At 42.4% G+C, this 20,130-nt stretch overlaps 2 protein-coding genes across 4 annotated transcripts; one reads left to right on the top strand and one right to left on the bottom strand.

Moving 5' to 3' along the window:
• Positions 1-844: 844 nt before the first annotated feature.
• Positions 845-13,871, top strand: LOC142959010 (uncharacterized). 2 transcript variants are annotated; one of them, XM_076100114.1, is made up of 14 exons: positions 845-936; positions 4,959-5,285; positions 5,489-5,797; positions 8,438-8,719; positions 8,816-8,969; positions 9,338-9,507; positions 9,609-9,890; positions 10,007-10,306; positions 10,405-10,689; positions 10,801-10,963; positions 11,588-11,748; positions 11,889-11,964; positions 13,199-13,226; positions 13,427-13,871. In XM_076100114.1, exons 1-14 carry the CDS (start codon positions 855-857, stop codon positions 13,574-13,576), a joined length of 2,769 nt encoding a protein of 922 aa, XP_075956229.1. In that variant the 5' UTR covers positions 845-854; the 3' UTR covers positions 13,577-13,871. The 2 variants fall into 2 exon arrangements, with proteins under 2 accessions (XP_075956229.1, XP_075956230.1); XM_076100115.1 differs by lacking the exon at positions 845-936 and adding an exon at positions 2,971-3,115.
• Positions 13,872-14,334: 463 nt separating this feature from the next.
• Positions 14,335-19,076, bottom strand: rrp8 (ribosomal RNA processing 8). 2 transcript variants are annotated; one of them, XM_076100737.1, is made up of 8 exons: positions 18,901-19,076; positions 18,663-18,780; positions 17,949-18,213; positions 16,949-17,790; positions 15,852-15,981; positions 15,663-15,769; positions 15,468-15,564; positions 14,335-14,887 (listed from the first exon to the last, which is right to left on the bottom strand). In XM_076100737.1, exons 2-8 carry the CDS (start codon positions 18,668-18,670, stop codon positions 14,774-14,776), a joined length of 1,563 nt encoding a protein of 520 aa, XP_075956852.1. In that variant the 5' UTR covers positions 18,671-18,780; positions 18,901-19,076; the 3' UTR covers positions 14,335-14,773. The 2 variants fall into 2 exon arrangements, with proteins under 2 accessions (XP_075956852.1, XP_075956851.1); XM_076100736.1 differs by having other exon boundaries at positions 16,949-17,795; positions 18,901-19,075.
• Between the last annotated feature and the right edge of the window lie 1,054 nt (positions 19,077-20,130).

Here is a 20,130-nt window from a genome sequence, read left to right on the forward strand (position 1 = left end):
AGTTGCATCCTACTGCATCGCAAGAAGTGCAAGCGTGAATGTGTTTAATGACCTTTCAGGCAGTTTCCAGACAGTTGTAAGAAACAAGAATCAGTATTTCAGTATGAGTCACCGTGCGCTATCGAAGCACAACGGAGTGCTCACAGTAAATTGCGATTCTTGATGAATCGCAATTTCTCACCGTGAGAAGTTGCGATTCATCAAGAATCGCAACTTCTCACCGTGAGAAATTTCAAGGTTTTTCTCTTTGTCAAGCGATGCATTTGGAAAGCTTTAAAAGTAATGTGACTTTTAGGAGGTTGTCAGACAACAGGACATAACCATTCATGAGATGATTATGATTCATTATGGATGCATAATGTTTTATAGGCACTGATAAAACGCATCAGTTACCATTATGTGCTCTTCAAAACAAGGTCAGGATGTTTTGTGAATGGATTTAAGTTGTGAGTGTCCTGATATGAATTATCAATGGATCAAACTTTTGTAAACCTTTTTATATGACAGGTTACTGCCAAACTATTACAACTAGAGTAGATAAGAGAAAGAAACATTCACCCATACACTCATCCGTAAAAGAGAATTTAAAAGAGACAAAAATAATGACAGCCAAGCTGTTTTTATAAAACCAGCGGTGGAAAGTAACTTTTCTCAAGTACAGTACTGAATACACTTTTTTACTTTTTACTCCAATACATTTTTGACTAGGGGTTGCTTTTGACACTTTATACTATTAGCTGATAATGTTTCTGTGCATGTACCGGCGTGTTTTTTTGCATTGATCCAAAATTATTTCAAGTTAAATCCCTTGTTTTACTTCATTCCTACTTGTTTTCCAAACCAGGAGAGTGTACATGTGCTCTGAAATAAAAGACCTCTCCAACCAGACCGTCTGTCTTCTCTCTGTGCTGCAGACCACACACGTCTCTTTCAAACGTGAGTGGTATTAAATTGTGCTATGAGATTAAGCCCAGAGAGAGGTGCATGCTGATGGTAGTGATATAGGCCTATCTACTATTATATTTATTTATTTCACTTTGTACATGAATGCCAGCTGTGTCACACGCCAAAACTGTGATGTGATTTTTTTGTGTGTGCGTGTGTGTGTGTGTGTGAGTGTGTGTGAACTCGGTTTTGAATGAATAACAGCAGGAAGAGATGGTGCAGATGATCAGTGAGTTTCCTCCTCCTCAGAAAGTGATGATGCGGTTGCACAGAGTTAAGTAGGTTACCACGCAGCCCTTCACAGGCAGGCTCGCCTGTGCTTTACTGCGCACACAATATTACTGGCTGATCACCAACTACCTTTTTCCAGCAGGATGTCCACATGTGTGTCCAAAGAGAAAGCCAGCAAGGTGAAAAGGATGCCAGTTGTACATCTGTGAAATCTATAAGTACCTTGTCTATGAAATGTTAACAAGTCATTGTCAGTAAAACGCATTAGCTCGCAGACAGTAAAAGACTGAAGGTTTCCAGACTCCTTGTCCAAACTCCACTCCACTTCCACCTTCAGGGAATAACTACTTCAAGTGATTTGATTAGCTGGAAAAATGACCACCAGCTCCGTGTTCGTGTGACTACACACGGTTTTTGGAGACAAATTCGACTCTGTGTCAAGTGTTTGCCCCCGAGGCAGATGTTGCTTGTAACTTCGGTAATAGACTGGACTGTGTTTTACCTTCCGGAGATACGATCATCCGCACTCAGAGTCAAGTCAGGGAGCAAGGCTGAAAGTAATAAGAGCTTTAATCTTGCTTATCATGCTGACAAAACCTCATCTATCTGTGCGGTTCAAGCGCTGATTTCTATGTTTTGTAAATATAGATTAAAAAAAAATGTGCTTCCCATCTTGTTTTCAGTTTTATAATACAAAATAACTCAAGAAAAACTTAACAAATAAGCAAGATATGATTAACTCTTGTATACAAATGTCTTAAAACCCTTTGAAGGACTTTCAAATTGAGGTTAGAGTCAAATGTGCATGAAATAGGTAACTTTAAGGAATCTTAAGAGAGGTGTGTGGATGATAAAGCATTTTAGGCTTTTTTTAAGGGGTGTTTGTTGTGTAGTGAGGGCCTTACTGCAGATTCACTTCGCTATAGTGTGTGTGCGTGTGTGTGTGTGTGAACTAGAGGGAGAATAAGAGGATGCGACAACTGTCTTCTTTGTTGTAAAACACACTTTCACACGCTACACAATGTCACTACGGCTGCAGTTTCAAAACAGGTGATTCAAAAAGCCGTTACAAACCACAAAAAAATCAAATGATGTGTTTTTGTCAGGTCATTCCATTCACCGTCATCCTCCTGTGGTCTCGATGACTAAACACTAAAGTTGCCCCCCCCCCCCCCCCCTGAAATGCTGTGCAATGCTGAGCCCCGTGCAAAACATCTTTATCTTTCTCACCCACATTTGTTCCTGGTTGCAGAGGGGTGACAAATTTCACTCTGCAAATAAGTCTTGACTGAAGAAGTAAAAAACAGAAACCGCACCGCCTCAGAGTGAATTAGAGTAGCATTATGCCATAAAACAATACCGAGAAGTGAGTGATTTCCCAAACTGCAGGGTATGAGCAGCCGTAGCGAGCCGTCTCGTAGACGGGCAGTCTCCGAGTGCCCCAGCAGGGACGGGACGGTATGAATGATGTATGGCTTTACCACTTCCCAAGGCGCCCTGCTATATGAGGTGGCTGAGTAACTGAACAGACATAGTGCATGGCAACTTGGAGAAAAACAGACTGTGAAGAGAACAACTGTGAGAGACATGCAAAGCTGCAGCAACTCTGATACAGAAACCCATTTATTGTTTCAGAAAGCAAAAAGGGAGAAGCGGTTTTACAAACAGCTATCATACTGTGTGTGTGCGTGCGTGCGTGCGTGCGTGCGTGCGTGTGTGTGATCCTGTGCACATATGGGTGAGTGGCAACAAACATCAGTCTCAGCTGAAGAGGGTGTGTACATCTAACCATAAACCACAGAACTCACACACTTTAAATACCCTTATGCTGTACATACTGTCAGATGATCCAACTCTGTTTCACTCAATGACACCATCATGGGATGCTCAGGGCTGTTTATTTTGTGTTTTGCCCTAAAAGTTGCTCACTGCTTGGAAGGTAAGTCTGCAGGGTTACAATCCGTGTGTGACTGTCAGCTGTTTATGGGCTTATTTGTACTGGCCCTCAGGGTCTTGTTTAACCTGTGGCATTTACACTGAACAGTGCTGCTATGGTTTTCCTTAAGTGATTACTCCAATTATAAATGCACACAGGCAATAAAGCCACATGCTGGATGCATCTTGAACACACTAAATAATAACTATTTATGCAGTGTATTGCTGATGGCATGTTGTGTATTGTCACTCCAGCAGCCAGTTCATTATCATTGACCAGTAGTGTCACCTAAAACCACATTAGCTTCCTTTACAGCCTTTAAAAGTTAATATATGAGGGCTGTTAAGGTTTTCCTTTGTGTGAGGGAGAAACCCTCTGCAGCCTACAGTTCAGATTTGCTACTGTATGTTTTTTTTCTAAGGTTCAGTCTGAAGTCTTTGTTTCTGCTGTCACTGGGACTTCCAGCTGGAGATGAAAGTTTAAGTTTGAACATGCGAAAAAGCTCTGCTTCTCAAAGTCGAAAGTCTTATTTGTTTACCACATCCCCAGTCTGTGAAGGAAGAGTTGCTGTGCGCCACTGGTGAATGGTTGCTGTTTGGTGAGAAAAAGAAGCCTCGGGCTCAGGAAATATGGTGCAGACAGTGCATAAATAACTGATTTGATTTTTCTCTCAGTTATTACTTAGTTTGTATCCTTAAGGTGTGCCTTTTCCATGCTTGGCTGACATTTAGTTTGGCAATAACCTGCAAGGACAAATGAATTATAAACCCACAAGGCATAATTGAACTGATGCAGCATATTTATTTCTCTCCCTCTGTGTCCTTTCCTCTTAAAAGGCTTCGGAGGCTCTCCACATTGTTTCCGTTTGCTGTGATGTATAGTAAGACCAACAGCGTTTCAGCTTTCACAGTGTTTGATGCAAACAGTTCAGTTTAGACTGCAGCAGCTGGCTGTAAGTTCTGGGGTTTCCCATGAAGCAGTGCAGCAGCATTATTTTACTCATCGTGTATCTAAAGCTGAATACAGCTTCTTGGCTTCAGCTGGCTGATGGGCCAAACTATGTCCTCAAGTGCACTTTAATAAAGTCGTCGGAGGAAGCAGGATTATTGGAACTTTGTATGCATTGGAGTCTGCACACTGTCCTGTCTGCAAGTGTTATAACCTGTCATCCTCTAATAAATGTCCTTTCCTCTGAAACCTCCCCTAACCGCGGCTGATTTCTGAGCACTGCGGAGGGACGCGGTCGTCGGTGTTGGTGGATGGATCAGGGCGTAACCTTTGGACTGTTTTCATCTCATTAGCATAATGGAGTCCTCTAAATATACACTGTGGGGACAAGGTTGCATTTGTCAAGTGTCATTGTGTGCACAGAGTCCAATTCCTGTCCCTTTGATGTTTAGAGGGCTACTTTATCTTTAACCTATACTTTCATATCAGTTTTTGGGTTGAAGCTCTATGTTTGTATGCCACGCTAGCGGCACAGAGGGTCGTTCGGTCAGCATGTGTCAGTGTGAGCGTGTTAGCATTGGCTGTAGACTCTTACTCTTGTTTTTATTGATTAGTCATTGACACATTCTAATAATGATAAAACGACTGAGAACCACATCACCACTGAGCCGGTTAGTCATTCTCATCCATCACAGTTTCACTCAACTAGTGAAAGACAATAAGGGTGTGCAGAAAGAGCTTCCACAGGCACAACAATGGACATCTATCAACCTGCTGTCGGTCAGGAACAATCACATTTTGCCCCTCAAACATTTCTGCTTTGCTGGTGTTTGAGGGCTGTTCAGGTGAATTCATGACGGCTCATTGTTACTGAACATTATACTGTTTTGTGTCACAGGTCTGGGTGGAGAGAGCAGCGTTGCGATCACTCACATCACAGCCGTCCTGGGAGAGGACGTCTACCTGAGCTGTAGATATCAGGGCGAGAGTGAGATCCAGAGCGCCGAGTGGAAACGCCGGATGAACTCAGAAAATAAATTCCAGCGACTGGCCGGAATTGTTCATGGCAAACCGTTTAGCCGCAGTTACATCTCAGAGCCAGACTCTGTCACCAACCTCACTGTTAAGATGAAGGTGACCAGTGTGGAAGATGAGGGAGAATACATCTGTGAGTTTGAATCACAGGAAGAGCAGTATTCTCGCAGTGTATATCTCACTGTAGTAGGTAAGCCAAGCCAATAATGTGTGATTTTCTTTCATTCACCACCTGCCTAATGGCGTTGCCATAATTTGAAATACATCTAAAAGATCATAACTGCTGCACCACCAATCTTATTTGAATTTAACCTGGAGATAATGCATCTTTGACCCAAGACATGCCGATGTCTTGTCGAAGAAGATTGACATGTTTACTACATTCATTCACAGCTCGGCCTGATGTACAGATGCTGGTGAATGCAGAGACCATAAACGGCTCTCACTACCAGTCGGTGTCATGCTCTGCGGTCGGTGGCAGGCCCGTGCCTCAGATCAGCTGGTTGGTCGCCGGCCGTCCTCCTTCAAATGACACTTTTGCTGTGGGCGTGAGTGAAACCGTCCACTCAAACGGCACCTCCACCCTGAGCAGCATCCTCCGCTTCCCCACCCACCTGCAGGACGAGGACAGCGTGGCTTGTGTGGTCCAACACCCGACCCTCCCAGTCCCCAAACTCACCACGGTCGGGGTGGAGACCTACAGTAAGCTCACACTCACCACTGAGCATGTCGGTGTTGTTGTGTTTGTCCGGGAGGGGACATATTGTGCTGCATTCACCAGTCTGAGTTTTGTAATTGTGAATCATGACTCAGCATCTCACAACACAATAACGTTCTCCTGCTGATTTTTTTTTTCACGCTGGCCGTTTCTTCCCACTCTGCTCCACATACACAGTGACAGACCATAAATCACATTGCACAATGCAATGCATTCATGTGGGAATGCACTCTTTTCACTGACGTCGAGCATATGGAACACCACAATGCAGCAATAAGCCAGTAAATAATTAATAACAGCAGCGTGCAATTTGATGACTACATTTCTCCTGTTCAATTTGTTTGTAATCAAAAACTTTTTACCCACAAATTGCCTATACGTACGTGGTGAAAGCAATTTTTCTGATTTTGCAACTTTCAACTTCAACTAAGTTCATATACACTATCAAGTCTTAATGAGGTATGCAAAGAAGCTTGAGTGACAAGGAACTAGAAATCCAGGATGCTCATTTTATTTAGTCAATGTTTTGACCAAAGTTTAGACTTTTATTAGGTAAAAAGTTGCTTCGATCTATATTCTCAGACACAGTTAGCGACCTGCCAGATATTTTCCCTATGGAGTTGGTGGGACCAAAAACAGAAGTAAAAGGGATATTGGACCAGGAACATGACTGAATGCTAATGTTGCTCCGTATATGCTGAATACTTAAAAGTTACATCAATGTTGCATTGACGACGTGTTTCTGTTGCCCCCAGGTGGCCAGAAAATCAGATAATATTTACATAAATTTACATGTATATATATTAGTGCTGGGCAAGTTATTATCGCGTTAACACACTCATTAATTAACACCGACAATTATTTTATCGCGCGTTAACGCATTTTTTAAAATTTATTATAATTTTTTTTTTTTGTTGTTTTTTAATTGAAAGACAAGAGACAATACATATACATAACAACAAGAGGATGACAAGAACAGTGGGATAAAAGCCAGCAAACATCCTAGTCAGGTGTGTGTGTGTGTGTGTGTGTGTGTGTGTGTGTGTGTGTGTGTGTGTGTGTGTGTGTGTGTGTGTGTGTGTGTGTGTGTGTGTGTGTGTGTGTGTGTGTGTGTGAACGTGTGTGTGTATGTCCTTGAGCCTTTTGAGATGGGAAAAAAATAATAATAATAATTAAAAAACAACAACAAAAAAACAGGTAAGTATTTTTAATTTATTATTATTGAAACAGACTGTCTCATGTTTATCGTTTCATATTGGAGATATGATGTCCCTTCAGGGTTGCCGTAGAGAAAAGGCGACTTCCGCTTCTGGTCGAGGGGGGGTGGGGGCAGAAATAAAGAGAGAAGCTGCACCAGCTGTTGCTCTCCCTGGAGACTACTGGACATCGCTGCGGTAAAGTCAGCAGACACTCAGATCTCTGTGGTCAACTCAGCAGACACTTACATGTTAGTGCACCTATATGCTGAAATTCACGGTAAACGCATTCAAACGGCACAGATCGGGAGCAAGCGTAGGACTTTGAAAGTTAGCGGAAAGATTAACGTGAGACAACATCCGGTTTCTTCAGACGAACATCCGGTTTTCAGAATAAGATGCCAACAAAGTATGAATTATATTCACATTAAGTATAAAACATGCTACCTGCATCTCGTGAACCAAATGTTATTGCACTTTTGTTCATATAGCAGTACTTTTAAAATAAAAGTGCGCAATACACTACTTTTGATTATTATTATTATTATTATTATTATTTTTTTTTTATTTTTTATTTTTTTAATGTAACATGATTCATCCTCTAATGGAACTTAGAATCTAGAAGTCAAACATGAGTCGTGCAAAAGTTAAGTACATGCTACCCAAGCTGCCAAGAAAGAGCTGGCACAAAACCCCTGAGAAGTTTTGTTTTGTTTGTAGGCTCTGGTTCACATGTTACTCTGGCACAGAACAGACAAAATAGGTCACTCATAACAAACCAAGTAAATGCTCTTATGTGGTGCAGCATCAGGCCGCTCGTTGGGACCGTCGCTATGTGGTCATCAACATTTAAATGCTCTCATTTTTCAAGGGAGCTCATTTGTCTGATACATTCAGACCCCATTGACGCACTGCAGCTTAGGTAATTTTCCAGCTGCAGTGGTTAAATTCACACTGAACTGTAGGTGTCAACAGATGAAGTTTTTAAAGCCAAAGTGCTTTAACTCACTTTAATCGCACATACCCTTCGCCAACACCCGAGCTCACTTCTCTTACTCGTTGGGGATGGCTGGATATTGTATGACACCACAACTTTTATGTATTTGATAATAGTCTGTGATCTCTGCTGATTCCCTGCATTAAAGCCCGTGGTTCTCTCAGCTTCGGTTGGACAGCAGCTGGGCCAGACATCTGCTCTCAGCTGCAGCCCGGCCAACAGATGGGACAGGTGATAAGCCTAAGTCAGCACTCTCCAAAAAACCTGAGCAGAAGCCCCTTACGGCTTGTGTTTAGCTCATCCGGCCCCGGTTTCCTATTCAACAAAAACACCCTGAGCCTCAACTCGATATCTGACTTTTAGATTTGCTGGAAAAAACATCAGACCTCGAGAAAGAATAACTCTTCTCGCCTTTCTTCCTGCTCTTTTAGCGAGGCCAAATGTAAGCATTAAAGCAGAGATGGTACAACAAGGAGGAAGTGAGTTCTGGGTGGTCTCGTGCATTTCATCTGGCGGGAGACCTGACGCTGACATCGCCTTGGCTTTGAACGGCGACGAAGAGCTCCAGAGAGAGGACAAGACTGACTCAGACGTGCAGACAAGCTCAGTCGTCCTCCCTGCAACAGTGTACGAGGGCCGTAATGTCACTTGTGTGTTCGACCACCCCAAATTTACACACCAAGTGTCACGTGTCATAACACTGCCGTCTTTTTGTGAGTATGAGCAATGTTTCACCTTCAAAATGACTCTGCTGATGCTCATGAGGTCGAAGTTACAGGAAAACAGAGATGTGCTTTATTATTCTGCAGATTTGTCACTTCAGTTGTTGAACTCGGAGCTGGGAAGCAACAGTGATGACTTCCAAGGCACTGAACCTTTAGAGGTGCAGGAAGGACAGAGAGACACTGTCATCAGCCTGCAGGTCACGGGGAATGTGCCACATTACAACCTTACCTGCAAAAAGTAAGAAAAATGTGGTAATGCAAAAAAATCAGGCAACTTATGGCCTGTGATTGTTTTTACTCTTTTTGTTTTCTTTGCTTTTGTCATGAGTGTCTTGTTTTATTTTTCTCTGGAAAAAAAAAGATGAATATTATGTGGAAACACATTGACAGAAACAGATAACATCAATACTACTGACTGAAACAACACGTACCCTGTGGAGGATGTGGTAACACATTCGATGGCACCAAACCACAAGTGATAGACGGCAGGAACCAGATTTAGACACGTTTCCTGATTGAAATAACCGTCTTATTTTAATCTTGGTAAAAAACATCCAAACTGAAACATGGATTCCTCTTTGTATTCTCGCTTGTGTTTCCCTCTAGAGATGACGGGCCTTTGCCTGACGGTGTGGAGCTGGTTGGCAGCAGCCTCACAGTTCAGGGTCCCGTGGAGCATCGGCATGCCGGCCTGTATGAATGCTTCTTCTCCTATCACCATGTGAAAGCAACGCTGAGGTTTAATGTCACCATTAAACCTCAAGTTATGCAGCCTGGTAGGTGAAACTCTTTGCATATACACTTCCTGAAAAGACGGCTACATTTTGCATTTTCTGCAATGTGTGAAATATTGCCATGGAACCTTCTCTCCTCTCAGTTCCTCCAACGATTCGAGTCGATTTGCAGACTGAAGGTGGACACAGTGTGATTGAGTGCTCGGCAGCTGATGCTGTTCCTGCAGCCGACATGTCCTGGCTTCTACCAGAGGGTGTGTCTGGAGTCTCTTGGTTCAATTTCACTTCTCATGATGGAAGCCACTCTGTCAGGGGAGTTTTACTCCTCCCTGCCTGCTCCCCTTGGGAGCTCACTGCAGAGTGTGTGATAAATCACCCTGCGTTTGAGGAGCCGGAGAACAGAAGCATTGCCCTCCCTCTTTGCGGTATGTTCGACAAATCAAGCGGTGGATAATTTTGTCTGAGTAGTGGGCCGTACAAGAGCCATAGATTTGTATCTTTCTCTCAAAAGTAGTGTTTTCAACTTCTCTTTCCCACGCAGCTCGCCCTAAAATCGCCATCAACTCCAGCACTGAGTGGAAAGACGGTGACGAGTTCACAAAGGTGGACTGCTCTGTGGACAGCGTTGCCCCTGCAGCAACCATAAGCTGGCATGTTGGAAACGTTGACAACAGCACCAGTTATCTGTTCCAGACTGAAGTCCGGGCTGATGGTTCGGTATCGGCCCGGAGCTCTGCGCATGTCTTGTCATCTTTGTATTCTGGTCAGAATTTGACCTGCACAGTGGAGCATCCAAGCCTGGAGGCACCAGAAGAAAGAACAATACACATTCTTGTGCACAGTACGTTATTTCTTTCTTTGTGATATTTCTCTCTGTGACTCACACAAACTCACGCAGCTGCTCATTCCCTTCCTGTCACCCCTTGTTGTCTTTTTCAGAAGCCCCTCTGCTGAGTGTGTCTCTGGTGAGACAGCAGGACTCTCCTCTCTGGCTGGCAGTGTGTTACTGCAGAGGGGAGGGTGTTGGGGCTGACCTCGTCTGGGTCCTTCCCGAAAATGCCAAAGGCCAAACATCCCAGCACTCGGAGTACGAGGGCCGCGTCATTAAAGCCAGGCTGACTTATCAGTTTCCTCTGGCCCATCATGAGGGGCAGGAACTGACCTGTGCGTATCGTTTTGAACATGGAGCCACAGAGAAAAAGACCATTCACGTCCCCAGATTCCGTGAGTTTAACAGAAACAATACTGTTACGAGCACCTGCAAACTTCAGTTGCTCCGAAAGTAGTGATTCCCATAAATGCATTCAGCTGACTGCTAAACTGACTTTTCTGCAGATATTTCCTCTGTGAGAGTCTTAAACCACACGAGTCCTCTGCAAAGCCGCTACGGCGGTGAAACCATAACACACAGACTGGCTCTCCAGGAAAATCTTCGCAACCAGAGAGTGCTGCTCCGAGTCGAAGGCAACGTGCCAGAGTACAACCTTATCTGTAAAAGGTAATGTGTCCTCCTTTATCTACCAGCTAATGAGGATGCAGCTGTACGCACAGTGTGCGGCACTGAATTAAATGTTCGCCCAATTTAAAGGAGCTATTAGACCCAGAGTTAACAATTATCTGCCTGGAAATGTAAACTGGATTGTTTCCATGACATGGACATCACCCAGCATAACTTTGACATTAAAGTATGAGTTGAGAGAGATTCTATTATCCCATGAACTCATCGTGGGTACTGTAGTTTATTTTGGATCAACTCCACACACACATTCTGCTGTACATACTCACTAGAAGACCAAATGTGTATAAATCTGCAAACTAATGCGCATGTACTCCTGTTGTGTTCTTGAGTAACTTTTGCAAAAAACTACAGTGCGCAGCTGAGAGAGGAAATTACTGCGCCTTTGAGCAAACAAATTAAACTTCATATTTTGGTGCAATTTTGAACATTTATGTCTAAAGTGTAGGAACAGATGAGGTGTAAACAGAGTAGGAAGTCAGAAACATTTGAGAGATGGACGAACACATCGTTGGTTTCTGTCTTTCCGAGTGATTTGTTCCCAACAAGAAAAATATAAAACGCTCCTTGAAATACAAATTCAGCTCAAAGTCACTCGTGTTTCAGGAGTGATGGCTCGATTGTCCAAATGGACGGGGTTGCAATGGTCTTCCGGTCAGAGCTCACAGAGCAGGATGAAGGCCTGTACAGCTGCCGGGCGTCCTTCTATCACCACACGGCCACAGTCAACATTCAAGTGGAGGTCACCAGCGAGGACGAGCAGCTTGGTGAGTACGGACCGTGTTTTATTGTCCATCTACAATCAGAGTGACGTGTTTACTCAAGACATTCTGATCATATCAACATGCTGAGGTATGTTTTCAGTATAAAGTTTGCTTAGACAACTGTGTCCATGTTTGTGTTTCAGCACTTGCTGCCATTATCTGCATTTCTTCGGCCTTGGCCATCCTCCTCATCCTCGTCGTCACCCTCTGGGTGTGCTGGTGAGTTAAACGCCTGCACAGGTAACCGTGGCTGTAGCTCGGCAGGGGATGTGTTGACGGGCAAGTGAGGGCAACGCTGCAACTGTCATACTACACGAGACAAACAGGATGCGCGCATCGTTAACCCGACTAACCAAAAACCCCAGTATCATGCTGTTGCTCACAAACAGGAAGCAGTGTGGCAGTAGCAGACAGGTGCCTCTGCCACCGCAGCCCTGCGTGTAGACAGGTAGAACATTAGAGATAAACAGATGTATCTTCCAGTTTCCTGCTGCTGGCTGTTAGCAGCGTTACTTCTGGCACTTTCTGCAGTAGACTGTTTGTGTGTTGGCCCATTATCATCAATGCCACATCGCAAAAGTGAAGGTAAAAGGTTCAAAGTCCACGACTTCGGAAGTTATTAGAATAATGAAATTCAAGCTGCCAATCAACGTGAGGAAAAAATCCACAAATCCATCTCTTAATCTTACTGCAGTTGGAAGAAATCAGCGAGCCATCCGTCTTTTACGACTGATGTGGGCTATCTGTCACAATAGAACTGTTTAATGGCTTCTGAGTGCAGAACCTTCCACATTTTTCACATTCACTGCCAAATCTCACTTCTCTGAAGAATGTCTGTCTGGATCCGATCAGGCCTCGCTGTGAATAAAGATGCACTGTGCAGCACAACAGCGGTTCAGAAGCTGCTTCAATAGGCCCGGGCTCTGTGGTCAGAACATTTGGTCAAGGTGCCATTGGTTGACAGAGCCTCGGTCCCCTTATCCCTGGCTCCAGTGGGAGGGTTCTGTCAGGCTAATTTGGGAAGGTCAGTCACACAGCGTGTACAGCAAGCGTACACAAGAAAACATGACTCCCCGGGAGAGAAGCTATTTCGGAACCAGCGTCAACCCCCCCCCCCCTCGCACCCTCCCCTCCAGTACTGGGGAGACTTTTTGACGGCTGCAGGTCTTCACTGCGTTGAAGTGGCTGAGGTCATAATGTACAAAGTGAGCTGCTGCTTCTGACATGAGAGATCAATGAGGAGGACACCGGTCACCACTCACCGTCTCCGTTGATGCTCCTGTGGCATAATGCATTCACACCTGCAACATTTGAACACAACTCTGTGTCAGATTAAGTCACAGTGTCATCTAGTGGTGATGTTCAGCCCTACATGCTCCATGACAAAAAAAAAAATAATTCAAAACAGGATCATTCACATGATTCACACAATCGTTTTTGTTTTGTTTTACAGCAAAGGAAATAGCAGTTCACAATATAAGGTAAGAGTAAATTCAACATGCAAGTTTGTTTTCCTCTAGAAACATTTTCATAAATCCAGTAATTCATTGTAAATTAAGTATTTTACTCAGTCTCTCAACCCGTTTCCTTCTTTGCACTCTCTCTCTCTACATATACATTATATATATATACATATATATATATACATATATGTATATATATATATATATATATAATTCAGAAAAATGAGTCTCTCTCAGCCTTGACATCTCTGATGCAACAGCCCGGCTCTCCTGAGGTGAAGAAGCCAGCAGTGACGGATAATAACAGTAAGGAATACACTCAGCTGGTCACTTACTCCATAGTCCTGGACATCAAGAGTACAGTGTGAAGACAAAAAGACTTTGGAGTGACACATTCTGCTTTGCATTGTGCACAAACTGGATATGAAGGCTTACTGGAACTGCAGCATTTATTATTTCTGTGTATTTTCATAATTAGAAGTGAAATAATCCTTTTAATGAACTAAGATGTGAATTATTCTCATGTTTTTTTTAAATTTTGACTGATTGGCATTAATGTCTTTAAAGCATTACCTTTGCACTTCTTCATCTTACTTGAATTTTGTATGTTTTTTTATGTACATTGTTGTCAATAAAATCTTCAGAATATTATTTTTAAAATAATTTTCCGTTTTTATTAAGTTGTTACCACATGACTGAACTAAAACAAACATCTCCAGATATAGTAGAGATAACTGACTTCAGCCTCCCATCATCTGCTCTTGTGATATCTTTGGTGGACTAAATCAGTGAGGACCGTCTGGTTGCTGTGACAACTAGAGTTAACTCTATAAATTAATTCTGTTAGTTTGTGAACCAGATGCAGACCCACTCACCTCATCCGCCCACGTTGAGTGGCAGTGCTGTTACACCCTCTTGTGGCAAATGATCACACACACAACTGAGTGAATCAGGTTTTAGTCACGACCACTATGAAATCAAAAAAATGTTTCTTATTAAGTTTTCCCTCCGATTCTCTTAGATCTATTAAGTGTATGGAAGGTTTTGTGCCATAAAAACACGGCACTTTACTAAAAATAACTACAATCAGTGCTCCTGCCCTGTAAATCATACAGTCACAGATTCATTTTTATAAAATGTATATTTTATTTTTCACGTTTTTTAGAATTGTCAGTATTTTTCAACAGGACAAGCTTGACTTTAACGTGTTTTCGTGTAAGAATTAGTAAAATGGTGGCCTGTATATAATGTGGTGTATATATGTAGGTTTTCTTTCCAACAAAAGAACACTCAGGGTTATTTTTACTGATCAGCACATATCTATATTGATGTATTACATGAAAAACCATGTACAATTAATGCAGATAACTCGGCTCCCATCAAATCTGTGAACTACAGAGGCTTCAAAATGTAGCAATTAAAGAACGATACATTTAGATACAAATGTACAACTGCTGCTTTGGAAAACAGTAGATCCAAGCTGCACATTCACAAACATACTGCTTCAAAAGCAAAAGTATCACTGTATAACACATACATTGTTTGCATAAAGTCCTCGCATACATTCATCTTTTCTTGTAGAGACAGGGCCTCAACTGCAGCCCAAATTTCTTTATATTTTCTGGAGCCTCTGCCGTCTTCAATAATTCAAAGGAGTAGAAATGAGTGCTCTCTGTGTCCTATGGGAAGAAGAAAAGAATAATCAAAACACAAATCACTCTTCACATACAGCCAGGCACTAGATACTGTAGATGTATTATATACCGGCCATTGTGTGGTTAACATCTTCAGACTGAGCTGTTTAAATGATGTCCGTCTAAATTTAATACATTTTAAAAAGTCTGTTTGTTGCCAACAATAAAGCAGTTTACTGAATAGATTTTCTCTCTGAGGTTTGCTGCCCACAGCACCACCACCTCGAACTAAACATTGTGAAAGATGCAGCTTCCAGCTGCTTATTCCCTCTTTGAGAAAACTGCCTTTAAAAAGGAAAATGAATCCTGATTTCATGAGAATAAATAGTATTGCATATTTTTCTATGTTTAAGATTTTACAGCTGGAAACAAAAGTGTAAAATTAAGATGTTTACATGCGAGACTAAGTGTTCGCTTCATCGGGGTTCTCATAATTAGAGTATGAGCTTACCATTTCATTTTATCTACATGCATTAACTTTGTATATATTAAAAAAAAAACATGAGAAAGTAGACGAATAAGGAAGTGTTTCTCTGTCCCCGATGTCCCTCGTTTGTTGTCTCACCTTGGTCACCATCTTGAATCCCAGACTTGCCAGCGCAGCGACGAAGTTCCGCACGTTCTCGAACCTGCTCGCCACTTCTGCTATTTTCAGGACTCCCCTACAACAAATGTGCAAAATCAGTTATCCAGACATGTACTATACATACACCCAAAAACACTGCCGTGGCCTGTACTAAATCAGTGTGACATATTTTACCCCTTCTTTAACACACGGTTGGCCTCTGCTAGGAAATCTGCCAGGTTGGTTCCCATGAGAGAGAGGCAGAACACGGCGATGTCCACAGAGCCGTCACGAAGCGGGACCTGCACAGAGACAATGCGTTTTATATACAACCGCACAGACTGTAAGTGGATCGGCACGCAGAAAACACCGACACACACTCACATCGGCCATGTCACAGACTGTGACAAGATTGCAGGCGGCTGCCAAGTCGAAGCTGTGCACTTTGTTCTTCACGCTGCGCGCGATTTTACAGTCGCCACAACCGAAGTCTGCAACCACCAGAGAGGGAGGCCTGAAATAAAAAGGCACAATTGATGCGTTTACAACTACAGCACATTAAACTAAAAGTAGCGGCTCACCTTTATGTGAAATCAACACGGAGCCAATACACATCTTTAGGTAATAGGACCACAAGCAGGCAAAACTGTTGATCGTCTCCCAAACTGCCGACATTAAGGAAGCCGTCTCCTCACAGCAGCCAAATGAAGCATCAATTCAACACCCACAGCGCAGCAGCATCGCCTGCATTACTCTTCAGCAGAGTAATGGAAGGTATCTACTGTGTGCAGCAGATACATGATGTAGATAATTTGGACCCCCAACAAGAGATGTGAAGGATGTTAAATAATTTTTACTGTTTTGAGAAAAAGCTGAACTAAAGAAGTGTTTCTGTAACAATGCATTTTATGATACAGAATCTCCCGTCTTTGCTACTGTGATTTTTTTCAATTTATAATCCTGGTAATGTCGTTGTGTGTTTGGTTGTCCAACAAACTTCAATGGAGGTGAGCAACCCAAGTGATTTATTTTCAAAAAGGACTAAACTATGATGTAAAATCGCAATCAGAAATATGTGTCGAGTCTCTGCAAAGTGAGCAACTAAATAATCTCAGCTCAGAGGCCCACTTTCTATCTTTGTAGCTTCAAACCGCATCCTATGGTCGTCTTCAGCGAATGGAGCTGGCTCAAGAGTCCCCACGTCAGAGGTGTGAGACTTACATTTCCTTTTGTTGTGTAGGATTTGGGTCGTGCTTGTTATCCCGTGACCCAAATCCTACCTCTTAGATCACGTGAGGACACCTGAGCCAGCTCCAGTTGCTGAAGAAGACCTCGACATGCAGTTGAAAGCAACAAAAAGCTAATAAAAGCACTTTTGATCTTCGGTTATTTTACTATTCACACTGTTCTCAAAGGCCAAGAATGAATGTCCAAAATGTTGAATTAAAAGGCAAATGAATACATTGATTAGAACGTCTCACTTTTGTCGGATGTAAGAGATGATGGCGTCCAGTGGATTGGCGGGCCATCTCTGAACCTGCGCCGTGTATCCTCTGTGGTAGATGCCGAAGGCCTGTGGGTCCTGCTTGAACATGCGCTTCGCCTCGCCGCTGGACGTGCTGTACAAAACCTCATTAATGTATCGGAAACGGGCCGACTCCAGCCGCTGCTCCATGCGGGACCTCAGGGAGGCAGAGCGGTCCTCTTTCGCCTCTTCTTCTGGGGCCGCGGGCTCGTCTTTCGTCTCCGCGGGACTCTCCTGCTGGACCGGTTCCTGTCTGTGGAGCAACTTCCGGAGCTTCTCTCTTTTCAGAATCTGTTCTTTGCTGAGCTCAAGTTTCAGTCTTTTGATGGGCGGCTCACCTGCGATCTCCACTTCAGGTACATCTGCTTTCTGTTTCGATCCATCAGCAGAAGATTCAGTTGCGTCTTTTTCAACTTTGCCACCAACTCGCTGCTTTTCCTCTCTGAGCGTCTGTGTGTCTGTTGTAGCGGATACGTCTGTGTCCTCTTCTGGCCTTTTCATTTTCTGTGGTTTACTTTGCTTTTTCTTTTTCTTGGCTGGTGTCTGACCGTTCTTGTTTTTTCTGCTGCTATATGAATCTATTTTGACTTCTTCCATTGGCTTGTTCTGCTCTGCAGATTCTGCTTTATTGATTTCCTTCTCTGGCTTATTCTGATTGAATTTATTTTTACATTTCCTCTTGTTCTTCATTTTGGTTTTCCACTGTTGTCGGCTCACTCTCTCCGCGTCCTCTGCTTTGGATTTGATCATCTGTTCATCCGTTGTTCCGCCCATTGCTGTGATTTTTAACTTCAGGGCCTTAACTTACGGGAGAAAAAAAACCATTTGGATATTATCTGATATTCAAGTACTGTGAACATCAACATTGTTGTTTATCAATCCAATGAATACTTCTCCACACTCTAAAATGTTGATAAATTGATGAAACGTAAGCCTTTAACCAGTGAATTACTCACCAAATTTGTTGTCTTTCTTCCTCTTTTTTGTTGCAAGTGTCTCCTCATTAACCGTCTGATCCAAGTCTCCATTGCCTTGCTGCTCTCCTGTTGTCTCTGCTTGCTTTCGCTTCCTCCTCTTCTTCTTCCTCTTCTTCTTGCCAGGTGATGGGACCACGTCTGCCTCACTGTCGCTGTCCTGCCGATGGTCGTCGTTCTTCCACTCTGGTACTGACCCGAGTGTCTGCAGGGTCCGCAGCAGGCTCTTCTTTCCAACCAGCTTGGACTGATCCGGGGATAAATTCAGATAATGTAATAAGTCCTTTAACTGAAACATGCAGCCTAATGTTGAAGACTGTCCAATGTAGAAAGTCTCACTTTGTTTTTGTAAATGTGGGAAATCACATATTTAATGGCTTCTTGTGCTACAAATTACATTTCTGATTTGTGTGTGTGTGTCCACACTTGTAGGCTACAGTATCTTTGTTAGTTTTTTAAATTCAATTATCTATCTATTTCTTCATATCCAATTCAACATCAGCAAATGTTTCCCTGCTTGACTGTCTCCCAGAACAGGAAACAAAAACAAAACAATCTAAATATCCTAAATATCATCTGTCCTATTTAATGGTTTCACCATCTTCTGCTATGTTTGTTGGAGTTGCACAACTCAGGATACTTAATAAATACATAATACTGGTTTACCCCTTATTGTAATGCAGCTGGCACATTTACCTTGACATCCGTGCTGCTGCTCGCCTTCTGGGTGTTTCTGGGGACAGTTTTGCTCAGGACCTGAGCGTCTTGTTCGTCACTCCAGTCTTCATCCTCATTAAACATGTTTCCCGGAGGACTGTGAGAAACACAGAAACACACACACGAATGTAAAACACTGCTGGAGAGGAGAACACAACTGTGCTAATGTCACTTCTTCTCTATCAACGCGCTAACTCGGCTAATTCAAATAACTCACCAGCTAGTCTCGAGGCAGAAGCTACTTTATTTCAAACGGCTTGTTCCGTTGATGGCGGTGTTTGTATAAAAAGGTTTTCTGTAATAAACATGGAAATATATTCAATAGCTGTTTAAAAAATCTTGCCAAAAGCAAAAGCCACGTTGGTTTGTCTCATGTGCGTGAAGGAAGCAAAACACAACTACAGGCGCATGTGGATGACGCAGGCACACCAGAGACTTAGGGGACGTGTAGTTCTTAGATAGAGCCTACATTTTCTGCTCCTATTCAGGATTTGTAGAGTTCAAAATGTAACTAGGGTATTTGTATCACTAATAATAATTATTATTATTATAAAAATGATCATCATAAGCACTCTAAACTTGGATGAATGAATAAATATAAATATGTTTTAAAGTCTTGTTTGATATTTACACTCTTTACTGTACTAGATGCTTGGATCTGTTACTGACAGGTTTGTTGACATGTAGGTTTACACATACAAGGACTTTGTATTAGTAATTGAGTGCATAACGATCATAATAACTATAGTAAGAGAAAAGGAAGAAAAAAGTAGTGTAAATAGAAAAATATGAAATAGAAATGTACCGTAAGAATATGTAAAGTGTATGTTTTAAAGCAAAAAAGCTGTACAGTGTTAAAAAAGAGGGCAGACTGTGCAAAAATATTGACTGAAAGAGCAACTTCAAATGTGCAATAATTCACACTATGAAGAATATGCATAATGTTTTTGTATTTTATACAACAATTTGCCAGTTTTTAAACCTTGGTATTGAAGAAATAATATTTAATTTCAGCTGTGTTTGTTTTAATATAGTTTAAAGGACAAATAAACCTAAAAGTGAAACTACAAACTGATGTCCAATCTGTAGGCAGACAATTTTGTGTATAATAAGCATCATACCATTGGACATAATACCATCATTTAAATTACATTTTGTTTTTGGGGCCATTTTCTCTCTGAACATGCACATAACTGGTGCAAAGCAAACAAGTACATTTACACAAGTATTGAGTTACTTTACTGGACTTTACTTGAGTATTTCCATATTGTACTATACATACTTTAGTCCGCTACAACTCAGAGGGAAATACTCTTCATTTTACTCCCCTACATTACCTGATACCTGTCGTTACTCTGCAGATTCGTTTAAAATAACCATGACCTGAGGCTGTGGATATTTAGACGACGTGCAGTGCTCTCCGCCGCCTGTAGGGGGCGGAGCGCTG

Source organism: Anarhichas minor, unplaced genomic scaffold, assembly GCF_050575085.1.
Source record: "Anarhichas minor isolate MPS153535 unplaced genomic scaffold, ASM5057508v1 ptg000026l, whole genome shotgun sequence".
Classification (NCBI taxonomy): Eukaryota; Metazoa; Chordata; class Actinopteri; order Perciformes; family Anarhichadidae; genus Anarhichas; species Anarhichas minor.

What these genes read in the sequence shown, in the direction of transcription:
- rrp8 (XM_076100736.1), bottom strand. Translation starts at nt 18,767, where the DNA reads ATGTTTAATGAGGATGAAGACTGGAGTGACGAACAAGACGCTCAGGTC. An exon ending in GAAGAAAGACAACAAATTTG is followed by an intron (nt 17,796 to 17,948) that starts GTGAGTAATTCA and finishes TTCTCCCGTAAG; the next exon opens with TTAAGGCCCTGAAGTTAAAA. An exon ending in CAGTCTGTGACATGGCCGAT is followed by an intron (nt 15,770 to 15,851) that starts GTGAGTGTGTGT and finishes GTCTCTGTGCAG; the next exon opens with GTCCCGCTTCGTGACGGCTC.
- LOC142959010 (XM_076100114.1), top strand. Translation starts at nt 855, where the DNA reads ATGTGCTCTGAAATAAAAGACCTCTCCAACCAGACCGTCTGTCTTCTC. An exon ending in CATAACACTGCCGTCTTTTT is followed by an intron (nt 8,720 to 8,815) that starts GTGAGTATGAGC and finishes ATTATTCTGCAG; the next exon opens with ATTTGTCACTTCAGTTGTTG. An exon ending in TACAACCTTACCTGCAAAAA is followed by an intron (nt 8,970 to 9,337) that starts GTAAGAAAAATG and finishes GTTTCCCTCTAG; the next exon opens with AGATGACGGGCCTTTGCCTG.